We start from the raw sequence: 25,141 nt of genomic DNA, 5'->3' as shown, positions 1-25,141 counted from the left end.
TTTGGGGTCCTTCCTTGGCAGGTAAAGGCTCTGAGATCCGTTGCTGGCTGGTTATTCTCTGAAACAGTTCCTTCTCCTAAAGATTTTTTTTTTTCAAAAGGCAACTGGACTTCTTTGTTTTTTTCCTTGAGGACGTTTCGCTTCTCATCCCGAGAAGCTTCTTCCGGTTCCTTCCAAGCGTCTCGGGATGGGAAGCGAAACATCTTCAGAAAGAAAAACAAGAAAGTCCAGTTGCCTTCGGAAAAGGGGCGGGGAGGAAACTCTCCCCCCCCCCCAATTTTTGGGATAACCCGGATGATGGAGAATCTCCATAAGACAAATTCCCATCCCCTGTTTCTGAGGAAATAAATCATTGTCCGTCTCCCCCCCGCCCCCCATCACCATTTTTGGTTTTTCCTAAATAAATCCTGGGCCACACGCGACTGCTTTGCAAGAAAATAAACTCATTTATTGTCAAAGCATCCAACATACCCAGATAAACTATAAAGTTTTCATCTCTCTCTCTTTTTTTTTTTTCCTTTCGAGGGGAGAAAAGAAAACGGAGGAAGGGAAAGAGCGGAAAAAAGAAACACGTAGCTATTCAGACTTCATCTCACTGGCACAAAATTACACTTTGTACTGTATTAAAAGAAGAGTCCCTATTTACAGAACTTAAGACATTTTGCACCAAAGTCCTTAATCTTTTTTTTCTTCTTTTTTTCCATGTGAAACATGCACTTTCCCCAGTAGGGAACATAAAATGAATTCAAGTTTTTCTGGATTTTATTACTATTATTTTTTGCAGGGAAAAAAACAAAACCAAACACCTCATCAAATAACGCAGAAAAGCTTTGCATCCATTTTCCTTATTTTTTTTTTTAAATTTTGCTTTATATCTAAAATAAATTTTTACCCTTACATATAGTTATTACAGCTAAACCATAAGTGCTTAATAATTTAAGTAGAAACGTTATGACAAATGCATCAATATGTTGCAATATATGACATTTTAAAAATGTACTTTTAAAAGTTATTTACTTTTTTTGTTGTTTTTTTTGGGAGGGGAAAGTGAAAATGCGTGCATTTGAAACAAAAGGGGAGAGGTCCAACCCACCCAGCCGCTCTCTCTGTTATTATCATTACTATTACTATTTGCAAAGTAAACATATACACAGGCATAAAAAAAATTTCAAGAGTGGTTTTTGGATGCTCTGCTTTTTGTGGCCGTCCTCAATGCCCAAAATACATTTAAAAGCTTTCAAAACTCAGAATGACTGCAGTTGGAAACAGACATGAAAACCTGGGGCTGCACAGGTTTACTTCGATCCCCATCCTCAAAGTAAACATGGACAAATCATCCCAAAGGTGCTTTTTTTGTTAAGAGGCACCTGGACTTTCTGGTATTATTTTTTTTTGAAGACGTTTCGCTTCTCATCCAAGAAGCTTCTTCGGTTCCTGACCCCCACCATCCAGTCAGAGCTGAAGAAGCTTCTTGGATGAGAAGCAAAACGTCTTCAAAAGAAAAACCCAGAAAGTTCAGTTGCCAAAAAGCACCTTTGGGACAACCATGACCTGGATGACTGAGAAATCTCCATTAGACACCAAGCATGTACAAAGTTTCATTTCAAACTTGGGTGGGGGCTCTTGGGAAAAGCATAAATGCAGACTGTGGAAGTATTTTCTAGCTGCAAAAACCTGTTTTATGCTCTGCTGTGCTCCAGCACAGCACAGCACAACTGCCAGCTGTTGAAAGGGTTACTTATGGATTACTCACAAGTAGGTGGTTTTAGATTCTAACTCTACTAACCTCCTTATGTTTTCACTTACAGGGAGTAAAGCTTCAAAGCTCGGTTCATAAGCGTACCTCTTTCTACCTATTCACTCCCTTTCCTCATTTATCATTGCCTCGATTTATGTAAGGAAACCAGTAGCGGGGGTCACATTCTTTGCATTAAAAGAGAAATATGCTTATTTATTTCCATAGGCTGATGTGCATATTCCTAAGATAGCACTGGAAACCTCACCACAACTCCCCCGCCCCAAATATCTATGGGGTTGGCTTGGTAATGTCCTACAATTTCTGTTCCACGGGAGCAGCGCATCTAATGAACAAAGTCATTTTTCCATGAGTTTAGGGAGACCAAAATGACACCTGAATGGGGCTTTGGAAGATTTTTCCACTCAATGCATTTTTTTTTAATAGCCAAGGAGGCCAAAAAAATGCAGCTGCATGAGATACCCAAACAAATAGTCCCAGAATCTGCCCATTTTGTTACAGAGAAAGGAAACTCTAGACTAGGTTCATTCCGTTGTACATCCTGGTTTCTTGAAGCCATCCTTGAGTGAATTCATGCAAGGTTACAAACTATCCTGGCTGAGTTTACATAAACATGTAAACGTACAATAAACCAGGGGTCTCCAACCTTGGCAACTTTAAGACCTGTGGACTCTGGGAATTGAAGTCCACAAGTCTTAAAGTTGCCAAGGCTGGAGACCCCTGCAATAAACCACTGTAACCAGCCACATTTCAACTTAGCCCAAAGCTAGAAATCCCAGTTTAGACAAGGTATTCTCTATGTTCCTGTAGCACAACAAGCCAACATTGTTTGTAGATTCCGGCGTTGTATGAGCTGCCCCCTTGTGGTTTGCATACCGTGGTTTAGCGAGGCGCTGACTTCTGCCAATTGCAATTTATAAACTAAAACACAAACAAGCCAGGATTAACTTGTTGCACAAGCCCAGCGTTGGGCCCTCTTGCTATATGGGTATATGGCCTCCGGCCACTCATTCTTTATGGGTGCTCCAAAATGCAATTTAGAAGCAGTGACATGCCAACGTTTTTCTTTTCAACCCCCCCCCTCCCGTCATCCACTGGCCAGATTGAAAAGATGGATGGAGTATTCCTAAAAATCAAAGACTTTTGCAACCGCTAACATGTAAGGGTTTTTGTTTTGTCATTCCAGAAATGCACCGATAAGACGGCTCAGAATTAAATGATCCCACCACCATGGTCTCTTTTGCTGACATTGTATTTTTTTTTTTTGTACTTATAACCGTGCTTTGTATTATTATTAATTTTTTTTTTACACGCCTGGGAGCATGCACACCTCCCACAAGGCCCTGCAAGCATGTCGCATTCTTTGCATCTCTCTACTTACACACTCTCCTTCCCTCCAACTCTTTGGGCGCCTTTACACCTGGGGTCTCCATCCTTGGCAACTTTAAAGACTTGTGAGAGTTGAAGTCCGCAAGTCTTAAAAGTTGCCAAGGTTGGAGACACCCTTGCTTTACACCACACATTTTAATAAGCCACGATCTCCTCCTCCCTCTGGGATCCACCGTCCTTGAGTCCACGCCTTGCAAAAAACAAACAAACCAAACAAACTCCACGCCATCCACGCCCCGCAATCCTTGCATAAAGAGCAAAGGTGCCAGCTGCAGAAGCGAAGGGCCGGCGGCGCGTCTGCGTGTATGGGATGGGTGCGTGTGTGGGGGGATCCCGGGTGCAAGCGCAGCAGCGCCGGGTCTGGGTGGTTGTGGATTCAGTTGTGCGACGTCATGTGCCGCGAGAGGTGGTGGCGCTCGCGGAAGGACTCGTTGCAAATGGGGCACTTGAGCTTCTCCTCCCGCCGCCTCTTCACCAGCGGCTCCAGCGCGTACTCCTTCTTGTGGTGGGAGCGCATGTGGTACACCAGGTCGGACGTCATGCGGAAAGAGGCGTTGCACTTGGCGCACCAGTTCTGAGCCGGCAGGCAGAGCGAGGTGAAGGAGGGCGGCAGCAGCGTCAGGGCCGAAGGCAGCTGGAGCTGGAGGGGGCCCGCGGCCGCCGCAGCAGCCGCAGCGGCCCCGGCCGCCGCCGAGCTCTTGGGCCAGAAAGTGGTGGCGTAGAGGAAGGGGCTTTGCTTGGGCAGACCACCACCTCCTCCTCCTCCGGGCCCGACCCCTCCGCCGGCTCCTTCGCCTCCTCCTCCTCCTCCTGTGCTTCCAGGCGCAGCTGCCCCGTTGCCAAGCTCTCCAGACGCACCGGACAGCTTGAGTGGCTCCGATGCGTAAAGACGCGCGGCTCCTTCTGCGCCCGGGTGGCAGCCGCCTCCTCCTCCACCACCAACACCAACACCTCCTCCTCCTCCTCCTCCTTCCACCAGAGCGCTCAGCTTCTGTCCCAGCACTAGCTGCGCCGAGAAAGTGGAGCGCGCCGGCTGCGAGAAAGCGCTCTTGCGCTCCTCGGGGTTGACCGCGCCGCCGGAGGGCTGCGAGGAGGGCACGGTGGAGAAGGCGCTTCCTCCGGAGCGGCCGCCCAGCAGCGAGGGGAGAGGGTTAGGCTTGTCCGCGGCGGAGGAGGCGCCTCCGCCGCCTCCTGCTGGGGATCCGCGCTCTTTCTCCTCGTCCCCTCCGGCTCCGTTCTCCACGCCGCGCGAGGCTTTCTTCACCTCCACGAAGGCGCTTCTCTTGGCGTCGCCGGTGTCCGGGCTGGGCGGCCGGTAGAGGCGGCTGGCGTCGTCCAAGCCGTAGTAACTCCCCGCCGGCCGGTATTGCTGCTGCGGGGTGCAGACCAGGTCCTCCTTGGGCGACGAAGGGATCGGCCTCTCCAAGCGCCCCCGGGCCCCCGACGAACCTCGCTCTTCGGCCAGCGTGTCACCTCCGGAGTATTTCCGTTTAGCTTTGGCTCCGGGGCTGGCGTGGCCGTCGAGGCTGGACGCCGGCTGCTCCCGGCTCCCGGGGGGAGACCCGCTGCCGTTGCTGGGTCGCGAGTTCTCCAGCTCTCTGGCCAAGTTGTGGAAATCCGTGGACGGCTTGGTCACGCCGCCGTTGCTATCCGGGCCGCAGTGGTAGTGGTGGCGGTGGGTGGGGGGCTGGATCTGGGGCTGACCCCCGACCTGTTTGCCGTGGAACTTGCCGGCGCCTTCGTGCTCCTTGGGGCTGCTGTTTTTAGGGCTGGGGTCCTCGGCTGGGCTGCTGTCCGCCCCGGGCAACCTCTTGGGGCAGCGGAACCGCAGGTGCGCCACGTAGGGGAACTCGAATTGGAAACGCTGGCCGCAGTCCAGGCAGGTGTGCGGAGACGAAGCTAGGGCGGGAGAGAAAAGAGAAGAGAGAGAGAGGCTGTTGGTCACCTGTTGAGCCAGTCGAACTGATCAAGTTGTCAGATGCAAGGAAAACCTCGAGAGGGAAGATTGAACCCCACTGATGGTTCACCAATGGGAATCCACTGCTAAAACTTCTTTTAAAATCCATAAAGCTAACTGAGAATAGACACCATTACAATTGTGTTTATCCGTTCTGATCTAATAGAGAGAGTCCAAGCCCCCTGGCATAGTGGGCACTATTCTCCTTAACGCATCTCTTTCAGTCCCACTAAATATAAGCTGTGCAGAATGGCAACCAAAAATGCTGGCTTGGTTCATGGAAGGTAAATCACAACCGAGTTCTGAGCCATAACATTCTGGGCCCAAACAGTAAATGATGACTCACAATTTACTAACCACAGTGGCCAGATTTACCCATACACCACCCCATAGGGTGCTTCTATTTCATGCAGAGTTTAGCATTTATTATATTTATTTGCCATATTTCTTTCGGGAGCTCAAGGCAGCGAATAGGAGAAACAGCACAACCTGCTACGTTCACTGCTCATAAAGAAGAAGAAAAAGTGAGGTTATTTCTGCCCCTGAAAATGTAAAGTACACTTTCTCCTGGGGTTCCAAATCCCATTTTGATTTGATTATTTACAACCCACCTTTATTATGTGTACAAATAAGGCACTGAGTATATCTCCTCAGAACAAAAACAACAACAACCTCTGTGAGGTGGGGTGGGGAGAGAGAGGGAGGGAGAGGGAGAGAGACAGAGAGGAGGAGGAAGAGAGGGAGAGGGGGGAGACAGAGAGGGAGAAAGAGAAGGAGAAAGAGGGAGGAAGAGCAGGAGAGAGAGAAGGAGAAAGGGAGGAAGTGGGATGAGAGAGAGGGAGAGAGACAGAGAAAGAGACAGAGAGAGGGAGGGACAGAGAGAGGGAGGAAGGGAGGGAGAGGGAGAGACAGAGGGAGAAAGAGAAGGAGAAAGAGGGAGGAAGAGCAGGAGAGAGAGAAGGAGAAAGGGAGGAAGTGGGATGAGAGAGAGGGAGAGAGAGAGAGAAAGAGACAGAGAGAGAGGGAGGGAGGGACAGAGAGAGGGAGGAAGGGAGGGGGAGAGGGAGAGAGACAGAGAGGGAGGGAGGGGGGCTGGCCCGAGATCACCCAGCTGGCTTTCATGGCTAAGGCAGGACCACGGTCGCTTGCTTTCTAGCCTGGCGTCTTAACTACTAGATCAACCTGGCAACCCTTTGAGGTTAATGAACTTGGCCACTGAAACCTGCAGGCAAGTTCATGGCCGAAAAGGACTTGTAAAAAGCACCCAGTAACGTGTTTCCCATGGCTGACCATGAGCTGTTAAGTTCTTCACATTCTAGGTGAGCAACCGCTAGGTACCACCAACCTGTCACTTTCATCCTAGGACCTAGATGCACCCATAAATCTAATGAAGAGGACGCCAGGAAGATACTCAGAGAAGCAGCTGTCGGAATATTCTGTAGCAGAGGGTCTCCAACCTTGGGCTACTTTAAGCCTTGGCGGACTTCAACTTCAGATTCTGGGAGTTGAAGTCCTCCAGGCTGAAAGTTGCCAAGGTTGGAGACCCCTGTCCTGATGGGTCTCTAGAACAGCATTTCTCAACTTCCACCAGTTTTCAGATAGGTGGACTTCCGCTCCCAGAATTTCCCAGCCTGCATGCTGCTGACTTGGTGATTCTGGTCATCTTAAAAGCCACTAGGAGGTTAAGAAATGCTGGCTGGGGAATTCTGGGAATTGAAGTCCCCCCCCACCCATCTTAAAGCTGCCGAGGTTAAGAAATATTGTGCTAGATCATTGGCAAGGTACTAGACAAAGGATACTTTGCCTGATGAGATGAAGAGGGTGTAGTTAACCACTCCCCAGCCCCATAAAGCAGGAGCAGAATAAAATTTGACTTTCCATATCAACACAGACACACAAGCGACTGTAATTTCAACCCTGAGGACCAGATTCTCTTTCTTTCTCTCTCTCTCTCCCCCCTCCCTCTCCTTTTTTTTTGACAGCCCATGCATTATATTTATCAATTGTTCAAGCAGGCGGCTTGAAGACCCAGCAACTTCTCTTTCGTGCTAAACGTGTCTAGTGTCAGTGTTGGCTTGTGGTGAGTGTGTGCGCATGCGTGTTTTTGTTTGTGTGGGTCAGTATGCTGCGGTGAATCCATCTTGGGTTATCCCAAAACTGCTTCCCCACCACACCAACTTTCTGGGGTTTTGTTTTGTTTTTTGAAGACCTTTCACTTCTCATCCAAGAAGCTTCTTCAGCATCTCTGGTTAATTTCTTGATTCGATAGAACAGGTCACACCAAAAAGTAGGCTAACTGGGAATTATTTGTCAATGCAGCCCAGGCAGCAAACAACACCAAACGGGGTGGGTTTTAAAACTCAGTGAAGTGTACATATGTAATCAGAATAGAGCTGGAAGGAACCTTGGAGGTTTTCTAGTCCAACCCTCTACTCAAGCAGGAGACCATTTCAGAGAGATGGTTTGCCAGTCTTTTCTTAAAAACCTCCGATGGTGGAGCACCTAAAACTTCTGAAGGCAAAGCTGGTCCATTGGTTAATTGTCCTCACTGTTAGGAAGTTTCTCCTCAATTCCAGGTCGCTTCTCTCCTTGATTAGTTTCCATCCGTTGTTTCTCATCTTGCCTTCTGCTGCTTTGGAGAATACGTTGACCCCCTTCTCTTCTTTGTGGCAGCCTCTCAAATACTAGAATATTGCTATCATGTTCCCTCTACTCCTTCTTTTCCCTAAGCTTAACTAAGCCCAAATCCTGCAACCGTTCTTCATATGCTTACATCTCCAGGCCTTTAATCATCTTAGTTGCTCCTCTTTTGCATTTTTTCCCAAAATCCCACCATCATTTTTTGTATTGTGGTGACCAAAACTGGATGCAGTATTCCAGGTGTGGTCTTACTAAGGATTTATAAAGCTCTACTAATACCGCCCCCCAACTCCGCGCAGTGGAGAAATCCAAATTTGTTTTACTACTGGTTCTGTGGGCGTGGCTTGGTGAGTGTGGGAGGGGAAGGATATTGCAAAATCCCCATTCCCTCCCCACTCTTGGGGGAAGGATACTGCAAAATCTCCATTCCCACCTCACTCTTGGGGGAAGGATACTGCAAAATCCCCATTCCCTCCCCACTCCAGGGGAAGGATGCTGCAAAATCCCCATTCTCACCCCACTCTTGGGAGAAAGATACTGCAAAATCCCCATTCCCTCCCCATCCTGGGGAAGGATATTGCAAAATCTCCATTCCCTCCCCACTCTGGGGCCAGCCAGAGGTGGTATTTGCTGGTTCTCCAAACTACTCAAACTTTCCGCTACCAGTTTCTCCAGAACCTGGGGCCTCTGGTGGCTCAGACCGCTAAGACAGTCTGTTATTAACACAGCTGCTTGCAATTACTGCAGGTTCAAGTCCCACCAGGCCCAAGGTTGACAGCCTTCCATCCTTTATAAGGTAGGTAAAATGAGGACCCAGATTGTTGGGGGCAATAAAAGTTGACTTTGTATATAATATACAAATGGATGAAGACTATTGCTTAACACAATGTAAGCCGCCCTGAGTCTTCGGAGAAGGGCGGGATATAAATGCAAATTAAAAAAATACAAAAAACCTGTCAGAACCTGCTGGATTTCACCGCTGGTCCTGTGTCTTGCTGGATAGCACAGAGCCTCTTGATCCTAGTAATAAGCAAACTGTCGCGTTGCCTATTGGAAGGGCCGCGGTGTGGCTCAGGCTGTAAGAAGCCTGTTGTTAAAACACAGCTGCCTGCAATTACTGCAGGTTCAAGTCCCACCAGGTCCAAGGTTGACTCAGCCTTCCATCCTTTATAAGGTAGGTAAAATGAGGACCCAGATTGTTGGGGGGGCAATAAATTGACTTTGTAAATATACAAATAGAATGAGACTATTGCCTTACATACTGTAAGCCGCCCTGAGTCTTCGGAGAAGGGCGGGATATAAATGTAAATAATAATAAAAAAAAAAGGATGGGGAGGGAATGGGCATCTCTCTGAACTGAGAAGGGCTAAAAAAAACCTAAATCCTCAGCCCGAGGGACCAAAAGACACCCTCCCCCCCAGTGGGGCAAGATCGAACGGTAGAGAAAAAGATGATTTGCTTCTGCAGTGGATCCTATCCTCGCGAGTGGATCCCTTGGAATTTGGGAGGAGGGGCAGGCTTTCCCCAACTCCTGAGTATTCAAATAATCCTAACAGATTGCAGCTTTACAGCTAATCCGGGGTCTTCCCAACCTTTTCAAACGGGATGCTGTGGATTATCATAATGAAGCATCAATGTGGGCTTTTTCACAATCTGGGATATTCGGTTAACCGGCTGGTTTGCCACTCTCGATTGGCAAAGCTGCAGTTTCCAGAAGGAAATTGATCTCTCCTCCTCTGGCTTTGGTCTTAAATCCGTTGGGACGCCCGGATCTAAAGACCTCCGGGGAAACGCTCTGGGTGGGAGACACCACCGTCCCTCCCACTCCCTCCTAAGACTTGTCATCACTTACATCACTTAGAACAAGAAGCAATGGGTGGAAACTGATCAAGGAGAGAAGCAACTTAGAACCCAGGAGAAATTTCCTGACAGTTGGAACAATTAATCAGTGGAACAACTTGCCTCCAGAAGTTGTGAATGCTCCAACACTGGAAGTTTTTAAGATGTTGGATAACAATTTGTCTGAAGTGGTGTAGGGGTTTCCTGCCTAAGCAGCGGGTTGGACTAGAAGACCTCCAAGGTCCCTTCCAACTCTGTTGTTGTTTTTGTAATTATTATTATTATTATTAGTATTAGTATTATTACCCTTCATCTTGCCCTGGGACCTCGCAGGGCTCAGCAGCAACAGCTCGGTCAGGTCCTTCCCGTACCACACCAACAACTCCTCGTCTTTGGCAATCCTCCGCAGGGAGCGGTAAAACAACTGTCCGTTCTTGATGTAGGCCTCCAGGTTTTGCTCCTCTTTGTCCCGAGCCGACTGGACCAAGCGAAGCCACATCAGGCCTTCGGAGGAGCCGTTGGCCGCCGAAGTATCCACCTAAAGGGAGGGGGGAGAGAAGGGAGAAGCGGCGGAGCTTGAGTAGACTTGCAAGGCTCTCCGACCTTTAAGACTTGTGGACTACAACTCCCAGAGTTCCTCAGCCAGCTTTGTGTTTGAAAACACACTAGTGGTGAAATCCAATTTTTTTTTACTACAGATTCTGTGGGCGTGATTTGGACATGGTATGGCTTAGTGGGCGTGGCTTGGTAGGCGTGGCAGGGGAAGGATACTGCAAAATCCCCATTCCCTCCCCACTCCTGGGGGAAGGAAATCTTCATTCCCTCCTCACTCCTGGGGGAAGGAATGCTGCAAAATCTCCACTCCCACCCCACTCCTGGGGGAAGGAATGCTGCAAAATCTCCATTCCCTCCCCACTCCTGGGGGAAGGAACACTGCAAAATCCCTATTCCCTCCCAATTCCTGGGCGAAGGATACTGCAAAATCTCCATTCCTACCCCACTTTGGGGCCAGCCAGAGGTGATATTTGCTGGTTCTCTGAACTGCTCAAAATTTCCGCCACCGGTTCTCCAGAACCTGTCAGAACCTGCTGGATTTCACCCCTGAACCACATCTGTTTTTGGGTTTTTTTTCGGTGGGATGGTGTCACGTTCCAGCGGAGGAGAGATATACGGGATGGTTGGGAGATCCCCGGACAGGAGAGGAACTAAGCCAAGCCAAGGAAGTCAAGCCAGCCCCCTAAAAGTAGCCGAAAAAGCCCAGGCGTCGTAACTCAGAATCACCTGTGGCCGGTTGCCGTTTTGAATATTTCCCTCCCGGTCCTTGGAGCTTCCCAACGACTCAGAGATATTTAGCGCAGCATTGTTAGGGATTTCTCTATACCCGGTTCTAGATTTTCTTTCAGCGGCTCGAGAAACTAAAGCCCCAGTAAATTAAAACAAAAAACAACGGAGGGAAAAAAAACTGCTTTTTATTCGTTTCAATTAACGGCGTCATTGGACGGTGGGCCTCGTCTCCGCCTTCCCCCAAATCTTACCTTGAGCTGCCGGATCGATTCTCCGGAGCCAAGCAGAAGGGGGAAGGCCAGCGGGGAAACCTTTAAAAGGCAGCAAGAGCCGGGGGTGCGAGTTCATTTGGGCCGCCAGTCCCAGTTTGTGGGCGCCCTGCGAACCCCGCAACACCCGGATTCACACTTGCACGTGTTTTTTTTCCCGGGCCGACGGGGGCCGGTTGGACGGGTCAAACGGGCGAGCAAGAAAGAAGGAGCCGCTGAGAAGAGACCAAGCGCCGCCGGATTTCCAACGCCTCCGGAACGGATGCGACGCTTTTGAAGTCTCCGACGGCGGGTGGCGTCTGGAGCTGAAGGCAACGAGACCCGGCCTCTTTCTCCCCCCCACACACCCCAGTTTCTAAACCCTGCAGAGGAACAAAGGCTGGGGTGTGTTTTTTTTGGGTGAGTGGGGGAAAGAGCTGGAACAGTCACCAGGGCATCTCCTGCTCCTTCTGCGACACTTTTGCGCTTTAAGCGCGAAGGAGCTAAACGCGAGGTTTCCATTCTTCTCTGGCCCTTCCTCTCTTTTTTCGGGGAAGCGGGCAACTCCGACAACGGGTCTGCTTTGGAAGCTAGCAGCAGGGTCTCGAACGAACCCGTTTGCTGCCTTCTCACTACCTCACATCACGCATGGATGGTTTCCTAGTATGATTTGATAGCTTATTTGTACCCTATGACTATCGCGAAGTGTTGTACCTTATGATTCTTGACGAATGTATCTTGTCTTTTTATGTACACTGAGAGTTTATGCACCGAAGGCAAATTCCTTGTGTGTCCAATCACACTTGGCCAATAAATAATTCCTATTCTATTCTATTCTATTCTATTCTATTTCTCCTCCTCCTCCTCCTCCTCCTCCTCCTCCTCCTCCTCCTCCTCCTCCTCCTCCTCCTCCTCCTCCTCCTCCTCCTCCTCTTCTCTCTCTCTCTCCTTTTACAATTAAGTTTTATTTTATATGGGCTATTCTATTCTATTCTATTCTATTCTATTCTATTCTATTCTATTCTATTCTATTCTATTCTAATCTATTCTAATCTAATCTAATCTAATCTAATCTAATCTGGAACTAAAGCAAACGGGCTGGGTTCTCAAAGCAGACGAGCGTCAACCAAATGCTTCGCTTGGTCGTCTGAATGGCTTTCCTACACCTTCTTCACTTGACCTGTGGTCGCTTCTTTCCTGCCCGCTCGCTGAACCGATTCAGCGGAGAAAAGCAGGGCCGGCCCTAGCAGGCGAGAGTTCCCAGTATAGCCTCCCTCCAATGCGGCCAGGCTGCTTTTCTGGCCATCAGGGTCGTTTTGTGGCCACGGGAAAGGGATCGATTTCGCCTCGATATTCCAGCCCTGCGTAATTCAAAAGCTTTCCGGGCCGACCGAGGGAGGATTTGGCTTCACTCTGTACTCCCCCTCCCCTTTCCTCCCACCCACCCACCCACTTTGCTTGCCCCCCCCCTTACCCGGAATATATAGGGGACGGTCCTCTTGTCCGTGGACTTGAGCGCGACAAAAGCGATGCTGTCGTAGAGCGAGGTGTGGCTGAGCACGCAGGGGCCGAAGATGGCGTTCTCCGGGATGTCGCAGGTGGTGTAGACGCTGGTGAAAATGTCCGTCAGGCACTGCTGGACGGCTTTGGCGTCTCCATCCCAGATGCTCCGGGCTACCCCGCTTTCGTCCATGGCTGGAAATGGGGAGGGGGTGGGGGAAAGAAGAGGACGGTTGTCAGGGCACCGCTCTGAAACCAACCCCGCTGGTCCCTTTGACTTTTAGGGACCCTTCCCCAAAAAGGAACCTCCCCATCACCTGAATCCAGTACCCTGGATTGAATAACAGCAAAAACGAGCGCTTTCTCCCCCAAAGTTAACTTAAAACCTTCCTGGAAAAAGAGACCCCCCAACTCGGTGGAGAGATCATGGTGGAAGACCCGCGACCTACTTTTCCTAACTTCCTGCCCCCCCTCTCCCCCAAAAACCGCTCGGACGTGGAGTGGGGACTGTTTTTCCCTTCTCTCAAGACCCGCGCAAGACCCGCGGCAGCCTCCTCTCTCTCCTCCGAGCCGCTCCTAGGTGGGAAAACTTTAAAGCCGGCATTTTTGGCTCAGACACACCGTCGACGGCAGCGCAGCCCGAGATCCCAACCGGTAGCTCTCAAACCTCCGGCGCAACCGCTTCCGTGGTTTCTTAGAAGAACCCGAGAAATTCAACACCGCAGAAAAGGAGCGAAGGAGGGAAAAAGCGAGGCTTTCCGACCAAAGTTGCGCCCGGAGCCAAGAACGAGACGAGAGGGCCCAAGGAAATCTCTCCGTGGGTTTTTCCTCTTCGCTCTGTCCCGTCCTTGGGGGTGGGGATTCGGTGCGGCGGAGCAGAAGGGTGGCTTCCATCATTCCTACTTGCCCTATTGCCAGTTGGGAACTTCTGGGAAAAATCTCCTTCGCTCCTCCAGCTCCGACGCTTAGTTCCAGGCTTTGCGCTCCCGCCTGGGCTGGCCGGCCTGCCTTCCTTCCTTCCTAACTTCCCTCCCTCCCTCCTTCCTTTCCTAACGTTTCTCCCTCCCTCGCTCTCTTCTTCTTATCTCTCTTTTCCTAACCTTCCCTCCGTCCTTTCTTTCTTCTTCCTTCCTTCTTTCCTATCTTTTTCTTTCTAATCTCCCTCCCTTCCTTCTTCCTATCCTAACCTTTCTCCCTCCCTCGCATTCTTCTTCTTCTCACTTTTCCTAACCTTCCTTCCGTCCTTTCTTCCTCCCTCCCTCCCTCCCTCCCTCCTTCCTTCCTTCCTATCCTTCCTTCCTATCCTTTCTTCCTATCCTTTCCTTTCTAACCTCCCTCCCTCCTTTCCTAACCTTTCTCCTTCCCTCGCTCTCTTATTTCTCTTTTCATAACCTTCCTTCCTTCCTATCCTTCCCTTTCTAACCTCTCTCCCTCCTCCTTTCCTAACCTTTCTCCCTCCCTCGCTTTCTTCTTCTTATCTCTCCTTCCTTCCTTCCTTCCTTCCTTCCTTCCTTCCTTCCTTCCTTCCTTCCTTCCTTCCTTCCTTCCTTCCTTCCTTCCCCGCCCCATGCTGGGCTGGTGACGGACGGGTCGGGCGCACAAATGGATTTCGAGCGCCTTGTCAATGTTGCTGATTTGATGTCAGCTAACCTTTCACGGAAGCCGACAAGAGGGAACGTATGTCGGCTCATTACCATAATCCAGCAGTTTCCCTGGGAGACTTTAATTAAAAGCAGCGAGCAGAGGTAATTATTTCTTACCACGACACGCTTATTTATGGGAGGCGGGCGCATCCCCCATTTCCGTCTTTTACGCGGGATGCAGGCAAGACAAAACCGGCAGCTGACTAGAACCAGAGTCGGACATTCGGTGCTAAATGAACCGGGCGTGAAGAAACCTAATAGCGCCAAGAACTTGGTTTCAAACCCGTCGTTTGATACCATCAACTTGGTAATAATAACAGCGGCATCTGTAATGATGATAATGATGATGGGGATGATAACAACAACAGCAACAATAATAATAACAATCAAACATCCACATCTACTTATCCCAGGTCCTTGGTAAGGACTCGATAGGTAGATAAAAATGCCAAACCCTGTCTAAACATCTGGCTGACTGTGATGATGATGATGATGATGATGATGATGATGATGATGATAATAATAATAATAATAATAATAATAATAATAATAATAATAATAATAATAATAATACATCTGGCCACAAGACACCTAACATCACTATTGTGGAAAAGAAAACAGTCTGGTGCATTGATATTGCAACACCCGGTGATGCAGGAATTGAAGAAAAACAGCTAGAAAAAACAACCATCAAAATATCGCGATTTGCAGATTGAAGTTGAATGACTACGAAGGGGGGGGGAAATCAATGGTCGTACCAATAATAATAGGAGCCCTTGGAGCAATACCCAAAGGGCTGCCTAGATACATGGAAATTTTGAACTTATCGGTCTTGAATATCCCGACTTTGCAAAACAAACAAGCAAACACCTTACTCGGAACTGCCTATGTACTCAGACGTTACCTTCACAGCTCTTCGGTCCTTGGTTAGGACTTGAGCTGTTAACGTTTTTACCAGTGAATCGAACCGACTGTGAATCGAATGGAAGATTAACCATCATAATATAGCAGCAGCCAAACGGAACAGTAAATAAAGCGATTCTCTCCGACTCATCCTTGTAATCGTTTTCCCCCCTCTTCTCGCATTAATTTCACCTCCCTTCCCTCTCCCCGCCCCCCGTTCCTGTCCTCCCTCCCTCCCTGGTGATCGCTTGGTGCAGGGAAATTTAATTAGCCATTGCAAGCGGCCTTTTTTTTTTTTCCCTCCAGGACCTCAGCTGGTAAATCTTACCCACCCGAGGCCCACCCAAGTGGGAAAGAGGAAGAGCCGGGGCTCTTCCGGAGGGGCCTCCAGAAAGTCGGCTTTCTCCGTGCATGCCGGGCAAAGAAAGCCAGGGGAACCGGCTTCTTTGCCCCTTCAAACAAGCGTTGGCTACTCGGGGAGCAGCGGCGAAAAAAAAAAAAAAAAAGGCAAACTTTTCTAAACTCCGGATGATTAAGCCGTCAGAACTTGAACCTTCCGCTTTTTCTCCCTGGGTTAAAGCAACGCGTCAGGATCGGGCCAGTCGAGGCTTTATAAACTATTAGCCCGAATCGGCGGCTTGGAAAGGACAAATGGTCCCGGCAATTAATCGAAAGGGGAAAAAAACAAACCCGGCAATTTGTTGAGACGAAAATGGTTTCCCAAACGGTTAAAGTCTCTTTATCTTTTCTGGAGTCAGGCTTGTTAAACGCGGAAGATTTGGGGGAAGGGAATACTATCCCCCCCACACCCCCAAAAATTAATTAATTAATTAAAATAAATTAAATTTAATTAAACCAACCGGCCGCATCCGATGCAAGACACCTCTTAAGAGTTACAATAGATCGGAGCTTTCAAAAGTGGAAAGTCGCCGCGACTTTTTTTGGGGGAACCTTAGCTGGCGGTAACGGAGGAAGAATCGCGTTTACCCTAGAAAAGAAACGAAAACCAAGCGGTCGGAAATAAATCGACCGGCGGAATAGATCGCCGTCTTTCCGCCTGCTTTAAACGAGCGGCGTGGGAAGGAAGGATTCCCCGCCGTGCACCACTCTCGAGGCCCGTCCACACACGCACAACCTAAACACCCTCCCTGGCTCCTGGCTTCCCCTTTTAGAAGAAGGACGCTGGAGGTCGCCGCGTGACGCCGAGGCGGCAGCCGAGGGGGAAACCAAGGGTGCCGGATAATCCTACCGAAGAATGCCGTTGGTGTCATCCTTCAGCCGAGAAGGCGGTGGGCGCAACTCAAAGAGAGAGAGAGAGAGAGAGAGATTGAAAGGGAAAGGAAGAGAGGAGAGAGAGAGAGAAGTGAAGAGAGAGAAGGAAAACGAAAGAAAAAAAGAGAAAGGAAAGAGAGGAAGGGAAAGAGAAAGAGAAAGGAAAGAGAAAAAGAGAGAGAAGGAAAGAGAAAGAAAGGGGGAGAGACGGAGGGGGGGGGAGAGAGAGAGAGAGAGAGAGAGAGAGAGACTCTCTTCTGGTCTTCTGCTGCCAATTTCTGTTTCTGAAATCTCCCAGGACCTCAAGCCGCCCTCTCACTCCGCCGCCCCCCCATCCAAATAGCCTTCCTTCTTCCTCTGCACCCGATCAACCATCCGCAATCTTTTTTTCCTGGGCGCTCCGACCTTTTTTTTTTTTTTTAAGCTTAAAAAGAAGACGGGCAGAAGAGAAAAAGGAAAAAAGAAGAGGAAAATTCAAACCAACAATTAAACTGGCTATTCAAAGTCATTCATTCATTCCTGGTTTTATCCATATAAATACCCCACTTCCCTCCGGCTTTTGTACGGATCTGTCTGGCCAGGAATCTTTCTCTCTGATACACCAGCCGTTTTCTTTCTTTCTTTCTTTCTTTCTTTCTTTCTTTCTTTCTTTCTTTCTTTCTTTCTTTCTTTCTTTCTTTCTTTCTTTCTCTTTCTTTCCCTTCCTTCCTTCCTTCCTTCTTTTTCTTTCTTTCATTCCTTTTCTTTCCTTTTTTCTTTCTTTCTTTCCTTTCCTTCTTTCCTTCCTTCCTTTTGGGGTGCCAGGATACAGGGTGAAAAGGAGCGGTCGAGGGGTGGTGGGAACCGCGAGAGGAAAGGAGAAACAATCAGAACGGTTATTTTGCTCTGGTGCGGCTGCAAACCGTCTTTACTTACCGGGAAAACGATCGGGATTATAATCCTAAAGGCAAGGGACGGCGGGGGAAATATATATCTATATATATCTATATATATATAAATATTTAGAGAAAATATCAATACGTCTCAATCCCCAGCAGAAAGTAGTCAAAAAAAAAAAGAAGAGAGAAGAGAGGAAGGCGTAGAAGTCCTCGATTTTCTTTTTCTTTCTTTCTTTCTTTCTTTCTTTCTTTCTTTCTTTCTTTCTTTCTTTCTTTCTTTCTTTCTTTCTTTCTTTTTCTTTTTCTTTTTCTTTCTTTCTTGGGGGGGCGGAGGGCGGGGGTCGTGCAAAAGAGAAAAGCTCCCGGGCCTTATTGTATCAGAGCTCTTCCATGGCCGCGGGGAAAGAGGCGGTGGGAGCGCGGCTCGGCTCAGCTCGGCTGGGCGCACGAGAGCTGGCAGGCGGGGAGGGAACGGGGATGGGGGGGAGGCCGCGGGACGTGGGCAGATGGGCCCCTTGCACTGCCTGCCTGCCGGCCGGGCGCCCCGGTTTTGTCGCCGGCCCAGAATTCGCCCAATGACGCGTGACAGACCCGCCTCCTCCCCTTTAACGCTTTCCTGCCCGCGGCTCCGTCCGTCCGCCTGCCTGCCTGCCCGCCTGCCCCTCTCGCCCACGGTGTCGCTCAGGCTGCTGCTGGAGGCTGGGGAGGGGGTTGCCAACGCGCCCCTCTTGGACAAGCCCTCCCTCCCCGCTCAAGTCTCCAAGCCTGTTTTGCCCCCTTCTTCCCCCCCATGGAGTCCCACTCGTTCCCACGACGGCCCTTGGGCACACGGTTTAGAAGCCCCCTTGCGCAAAGGGGGGGGAGTTTGGAGGGGGAGGGGTTTGCCCGAGCTTGGGGAGGGGCCGGGGGTAGGAAATTGACAGAGCAGTGGGTCTCCCAAGGATGACCACAGAGAGGGAGGGAAGGTCTGCAGCGGGGTCCGGGGGCTCAAGAGGAGTGGGCGACGCTCCAGCTTTTCGTCCATTCAAAGGTCTTGATCTTCTTCTTCTTCTTCTTCTTCTTCTTCTTCTTCTTCTTCTTCTTCTTCTTCTGCTTCTGCTTCTGCTTCTGCTTCTGCTTCTGCTTCTGCTCCTGCTCCTGCTCCTGCTCCTGCTCCTGCTCCTGCTCCTGCTCCTGCTCCTGCTCCTCCTCCCGCCAAAGTTCAGTTGGACCTTTTATAAGAGACGTTCAGTCATTAGATTTGGAATTATTGGGCGTGGGGTAGCCCTCCTTTCCAAAACTTCAGCGGAGCTCGGGGAGGGAAATTTCCCGAGAGGTTTTGGTTTTTTTTCTTCCCTCCGTCGCGTGGGCCAGGCTGCTCCTAGCTTCCAAGGGGTTTCGAAGGCGACTGCAGTGTTGCATTTCCACCGGAGGCGAAATCTAAGCCGATTTCATCCCCTCCACACACTGAGTTTTAGCAGAACAGGAGAGTTTAAGTCGTATAAAATCAGCCCGTTCCCGTGGAGCAATTTCTGGTCCATAGGTTAGCCTGAGAAGTCGAAAGCAACATCCCGATAAACCTTCATTGGTAAACCTCGTGGATTCGCCTAGGAAATCGTCGAAGATCCAGGTCGATTGGGAGTGGGGTGGTCTCGGGTCTTTCTCTTTGCAGGAAAGCGTTTTCTGCTTCCTGCGTCCTCTGTTAAATATTGATTAGGGGCCTGGAAGCTAAAACATAGGAAGAACGGTTGCAGGAACAGGGCATGGCTGGTCTAGTGAAGATAAGAACTAGGGTAGACATGATAGCAGTCTTCCAATATTTGAGGGGCTGCCACAGAGAGAAGGGAGTCAAGCTATTTTCCAAAGCACCCGAAGGCCAGACAAGGAATAATGGATGGAAACTGATCAAGGAGAGATTCAACCTGGAAATAAGAAGACATTTTCTGACAGTGAGAACAATCCACCAATGGAACAGAAATTGCCTTCAGAAGTCGTGGCAGCTTCATCATTTGAGACTTTCAAGAAAAGATTGGACTGCCATTTGACAGAAATGGTGTAGGGTCTCCTCCTGCTTGAGCAGGGGGCTGGGCTAGATGACCTACAAGCCCCCTTTCAACTCCGTTATTCTGTGTTTCTGTATACTACTGCAGCCATCCCTAATGCCCAGAGCCAAGCCGGAGAAGCGATTTAGGATCGCTGGGGGAAGAGAAGCGCTTTGTCTCGGGATGCGTAGGTGTTAGCGCTCCAGAAGAGAAGCTACAATTCCTGGCAGCCAAATACACCTCGGTTTAGGAACACCTCCCCACTCCCTCATGGACTCCCGGCCTTTAACCATCCTAGTTTAGTCTGAATGGGGGGGGGGCGGGATCTGGCAGCCTTGGAGCTCTTGGAACAGGGGTCACTCACAGCGGAGGGTGCCTCTCGCTCCCCCCACCCCGGACGGGGCTCGCTTCTCGGACTGCACGTCCTTCCTAGCCAGGAGAAGGGGAAAAAATGTCCAGCGTGGCTCGGGACACGAGATTCCTGGCTCAGATGAACAGAGTTGGAAGGGACCTTGTAGATCATCTAGTCCAACCCACCCTACACCCTGGCCCAAGCAGGAGACCCTACACCATTTCTGACATGGCAGTCCAGTCTCTTCTTGCAAGCCTCCAGGGATGAAGCTCCCACAACTTCCGAAGGCAGCTTCTGTTCCATTGGCTGGGACTGGATCTCTGGACAGGGTTTGTGTTCTGGTGAAGTCAAAGTGCTTCAATGCCCAAGAAGATGAATTGAGCTGACTTGAGGCCTCGAAAGGAACTTCCTTTTAGGAATGAAGGTGAATAGACGTGTCTCAGGATCTGGGTCGTGAGCTCTCAGACTCTCCTGGAGCCCATCCACAGGGAACTTCTCTCTTACCTTCTGGTGAGAGAGAAGTTCTTAAGGATGGGCTCAGGGAACTTCTCTCTTACCTTCTGGTGAGAGAGAAGTTCTTAAGGATGGGCTCCAGGACGAATCTGAAAGCTCGGAAGAAATAAAATCTCTGCTCCAGGTGATCTACCAAGGTTGGATCCTGCAGCTTCCTTTTTACTCAAGAGGTGTCCAACCTTGGCAATTTTAAGACTTTATTTATTTATTTATTTATTTGCATTTATATCCCGCCCTTCTCCAAAGACCCAGGGCGGCTTACACTATGTCAAGCAATAGTCTTCATCCATTTGTATATTATATACAAAGTCAACTTTTATTGCCCCCAACAATCTGGGTCCTCATTTTACCTACCTTATAAAGGATGGAAGGCTGAGTCAACCTTGGGCCTGGTGGGACTTGAACTTGCAGTAATTGCAAGCAGCTGTGTTAATAAGAGACTGCTTAGTCTGTTGAGCCACCAGATGACTCCAACTCCCAGAATTCCCCTGCAAGCCATGTCTGGTTGGAGAATTCTGAGAGTTGAAGTCCACACATTTTAAAGTTGTCAAGGTTTTGACAGTTTTACGTAGAAAGAACTTAAAGTGTTGCTTGAGAGAACTCGGGGACCCATTACTGGGAGTGAAGTTTATTTATGGGGAAATTTTCTGAAAGAAACTTCCAGACCCATGGAAGTGTGGCTAAGAATGGTTTCCAATCTCCTGGGATGTAGAGCATTGTTTCCTGATTGCTTATTTGTACCCTATGACTAACATTAAGTGTTGTACCTTAGAATTCTTGACGAAGGTATCTTTTCTTTTCTGTACACTGAGAGCATATGCACCAAGACAAATTCCTTGTGTGTCCAATCACACTTGGCCAATAAAAAATTCTATTCTATTCTATTCTATTCTATTCTATTCTATTCTATTCTATTCTATTCTATTCTATTCTATTCTATTGTATTCTATTCTATTCTATTCTATTCTATTTTATTCTATTCTATTCTATTCTATTCTATTCTATAGCATGAATTGAAAGGTAGATGTCAAATCATGTCTTTTAAAACAGGGGTCTCCAACCTTGGCAACTTTAAAACTTGTGGACTTCAACTCCCAGAGTTCCTCAGCCAGCAACTTTAAGACTTGTGGGCTTCAACTCCCAGAGTTCCTCAGCCACCAACTTTAAGACTTGTGGACTTCAACTCCCAGAGTTCCTCAGCCACCAACTTTAAGACTTGTGGATTTCAACTCCCAGAATTCCTCAGCCACCAACTTTAAGACTTGTGGACTTCAACTCCCAGAATTCCTCAGCCACCAACTTTAAGACTTGTGGACTTCAACTCCCAGAGTTCCTCAGCCACCAACTTTAAGACTTGTGGATTTCAACTCCCAGAATTCCTCAGCCACCAACTTTAAGACTTGTGGACTTTACCTCTCAGAGTTCCTCAGCCAGCAACTTTTAAGACAAGTGGACTTCAGGCTGCCTGGAGAACTCTGGAAGTTGAAGTCCACAAGTCTTTTAAGTTGCCAAAGTTGGAGAGCCCTTTGTTTTAAAAAAAACCTTCCTCCTTCAGTATGGGGTACCGTTGGAAAAATCAAGCCAAAAGTGCCAATTTCCGATCGCTCAGACATTTAAAAAACATTTTAAAGATATTTTAATTTGGTGGGATGCACTGAGCAACGGTGGCTCTGACAACTGTTCTCTCCTTGTCCTATAAGTAGTATTTATCCCCCCAAATAAGCAAAACTTATACCTTTTTCTGGTTTCCCCAAATATATCAACGAAGGAGAGAAGACCCTGGTGAGGATTTAGCAAAGTCATCAGGGGACAGAAAGGTGAATCAGAACAGCCGCAAGTATTTGATATTCTCGCACATCCTCAAGGATAGTTGGGGCATATTTTGGTCGGCTTTGCAAAATACACTTATCCGGTGTTTCTCAGCCTTAGCAACCTGTAAAATATGTGGACTTCAACTCCTAGAGTTTCCCCAGCCAGCCTGAAGTCCACTAGAACCCCCCGCCCCTTGTTCCACTTGTCTTAAAAATGCCAAGGTTGAGAACCGCTGCACTACTCTAAGCAAACTCATTTCAGTCTAGTGCCTTGCAGGAACCCAGCCCCTATGCTTGGCTTAGGATGCAGGCTTGTGCCCATTGGGGCAATTGGAGCTCTTCTAGTCCAAACCTCTCCGCCCCCCAAGCAAAATACCAATGCCATCCTGGACAAATGGTTGTCCAATTTTTTCTTAGAAACCTCCAGTGTTGGAGCACGCACAACTTCTGGAGGCAAGCCGTTCCATTGATTCATTGTTCTCACTGTCAGGAAATTTCTCCTTAGTTCTAGGTTGCTTCTCTCCTTGATTAGTTTCCATCCATTGCTTCTTGTCCTGCCTTCAGATGCTTTGGAGAATAGGTTGACCTATTTGGACCAGCCCTTGGGGCCTCCAAGCTTCTGCTGGCCTATGGGGTATGTGTTTGATTGCCATGTTCCTATGCCATCATCCTATGCCATGTTCCTATGCCATCATCCACTTACTTGACTTCTTTAGATGTATGGATGACAATGCTCATCCCTCCCTCCCTCTCCTTCCTTTCTCTCTCTCTCTCTCTCTCTCTCTCTTCCTTCCTTCCTTCCTTCCTTCCTTCCTTCCTTCCTTCCTCCCGCCCTCCCTCCTTTCCTTCCTTCCTTTCTTCCTTCCTTCCTTCCCAACTGATTTCCATTGACTATCACTTGTGTGCTATATTTTGGCTGCCTCAAATGACCTCTGGTCAGAAAGGCAAGAAAGACAAGGAAGAATTGTTCTCCAGTCCTCCTCCTCCTCCCCCCCCCATACGTCCCCCTCCCCCTCTTCTTCTTCCTCCTCCTTCCCTCCCTTCATTTTTCAAGGAGCAATGCAGCTCAGACAGGAGAAATTTGCACCTTTTACTGAGGTGTCCCAGGCCCTGCCTTGCATTCAGTCAAAAGGCTACAGTCTTTTGGGGGGCGGGGGAGGGAGGGGCTGCTGGAGGAGCATTCCCGATCCTTTGAGACAGAGCTAGCCATTGGGGGGTGGGGTGAAGACAAGTCCCCCAGTTTCCTTTGCTTCTGGGCTCTTGGCAGCTCCTGGAAGGTTGGAGAAGAGACAGTGTGACAGAACTAACACATGAGGCCTTCTTAGAGGCCAGCTCAGTTGCTGGTGAGTTGACTTCATGAGCTGACTTAATCAATGTGCCTTTGTTAGCATGACATGAAAGAGGTTTACCACAGCCAAGTCTAGCTTATGGTTTGGGGCTTTGTGGTGATCTCACAAACAATCAAATTCCTGTTTGAAAGGTGCAGTGGTTAATTTGTGGAAATCCTTCCGTGTTGCAGACATCCCCACTCCTTTAATCCACCCAATGCTGTACTTAAAATGGAATAACGCCAATGGAGTTGGGTTAGGCAGGATCTAAAATTCAGCTTCTTTGCAATGTTTAGGTAGCCCAGATCCTGAAGTGTTAAATTTGCCCTTTTTAAGCATATCCTGTGAAAGCAGCCAATTACGTTTTAAACACCTTCAATGATAATTAATCAAATTATGGCTTTGTTTTGTGGAATCATTTTTCTTTGACTGCCAGTAATTTATACCAAGATTTATACCAAGATTTACCAGTAATTTATACCAAGAGCCTAATGCTGGGAAAGAGTGAGGGCAAAAGAAGAAGGGGACGACAGAGAACGAGGTGGCTGGATAGAGTCACTGAAGCAGTAGGCATGAATTTAAATGGACTCCAGAGGATGGTAGAGGACAGGAAGGCCTGGAGGAATGTTGTCCATGGGGTCGCGATGGGTCGGACACGACTTTGCAACTAACAACAACAACAGCAACAACAATTTATACCAAAGTAGCAAGGAGTTTTCTTGGGTTCTCTCTAAAACCAAGAGGACCAATATAGCAGGGGTCTCCAACCTTGGCAACTTTAAGACTTGTGAACTTCAATTCCCAGAATTCCTCAGCCAGAAAAGCTGGCTGAGGAATTCTGGGAGTTGAAGTCCACAAGTCTTAAAGTTGCCATGGTTGGAGACCCCTGCAATATACAGTGCCTGCCCAATTTCTCCAGTCCTTTTAGGAATATCTTGCCAGGTTTCACTACAGGATCGATCCACTTAGTCTTGGCAACTAGCAATAGGCTTAGCTTAGTGACTGTCAGTCTTTTTTTTTTATCCAAAAAGTTTTTATTGGTCAAAAAAGGTTTATACAAATACATATCAGGTATGGTAAATTTTCATTTTTCTTATACAAGATAAGAATTTTACTCAAAATTTTAAACACATACAACAGCCATATGGCAAGCAGGTGATACGAAGTAGCTAAGTTTATCAATCTTACATACGCAATAAAGAAGGGTCAAGAATAATCAGAATATCATACAAAGGAGAATAAGGAAAACCAACACAATACCAAATATCATTGTCACTTCCTAGTTTTGGATCTCAGAACTCTGGGTTCAGCCTGACCCAACTCCAGGGCCGCAACAGCGGCAGCCGCCTCCGCCCCATGGTCTATAACCTCCCCTTCTTCAACTCCTGGGTCATCTAATTCCAGGAGGGCTTTGTGTTCCTCCACGTAGGCCGCAGCCTCCGCAATTGTACTAATTTTTTTCGTAATGCCCTCCCGGAAAATCATCAATCCCTCTGGCATCAGCCATCTGAAGCCTACTCCCTTCTGGTACAATTTGCTTGACAAAAAGTAATATTTCTTTCTCATTTCACGTACCTGTCTGGGAATCTGCCTCAGAATGGCTATCTCCCTGCCCCTATAAGTCAGTGCCCCACTCCTATGTTTTCTAAGAATTTCATCTCTCGTCTCTCTTCTCACAAATTTGACATGAACCTCTCTAGGAACTGCATGCGTGCGTGCATATTTTGAATTAACTCTATAAGCTCGATCCACATCCCAATTCATAAAGTCAACACCTCTCCCAAGAAATTCTCCCAACAGTTAGTCA

General features: G+C 48.5%; 1 protein-coding gene across 4 annotated transcripts; it reads right to left on the bottom strand.

The window, feature by feature from the left end:
* Positions 1–1,417: 1,417 nt before the first annotated feature.
* Positions 1,418–17,608, bottom strand: PRDM8 (PR/SET domain 8). 4 transcript variants are annotated; one of them, XM_058192831.1, is made up of 4 exons: positions 16,973–17,608; positions 12,588–12,808; positions 9,888–10,119; positions 1,418–5,044 (listed from the first exon to the last, which is right to left on the bottom strand). In XM_058192831.1, the coding sequence occupies exons 2-4, from the start codon at positions 12,804–12,806 to the stop codon at positions 3,522–3,524; spliced, it is 1,974 nt and encodes a 657-aa protein (XP_058048814.1). In that variant the 5' UTR covers positions 12,807–12,808; positions 16,973–17,608; the 3' UTR covers positions 1,418–3,521. The 4 variants fall into 4 exon arrangements, with proteins under 4 accessions (XP_058048814.1, XP_058048813.1, XP_058048816.1 ...); XM_058192830.1 differs by having other exon boundaries at positions 17,347–17,608; XM_058192833.1 differs by lacking the exon at positions 16,973–17,608 and adding an exon at positions 16,020–16,956.
* Positions 17,609–25,141: the final 7,533 nt, after the last annotated feature.

This window comes from Ahaetulla prasina, chromosome 8 (assembly GCF_028640845.1).
Source record: "Ahaetulla prasina isolate Xishuangbanna chromosome 8, ASM2864084v1, whole genome shotgun sequence".
NCBI lineage: Eukaryota > Metazoa > Chordata > Lepidosauria > Squamata > Colubridae > Ahaetulla > Ahaetulla prasina.
Note: the sequence above shows the minus strand (reverse complement) of the source record. Positions and strands in the feature narration are given on the sequence as shown.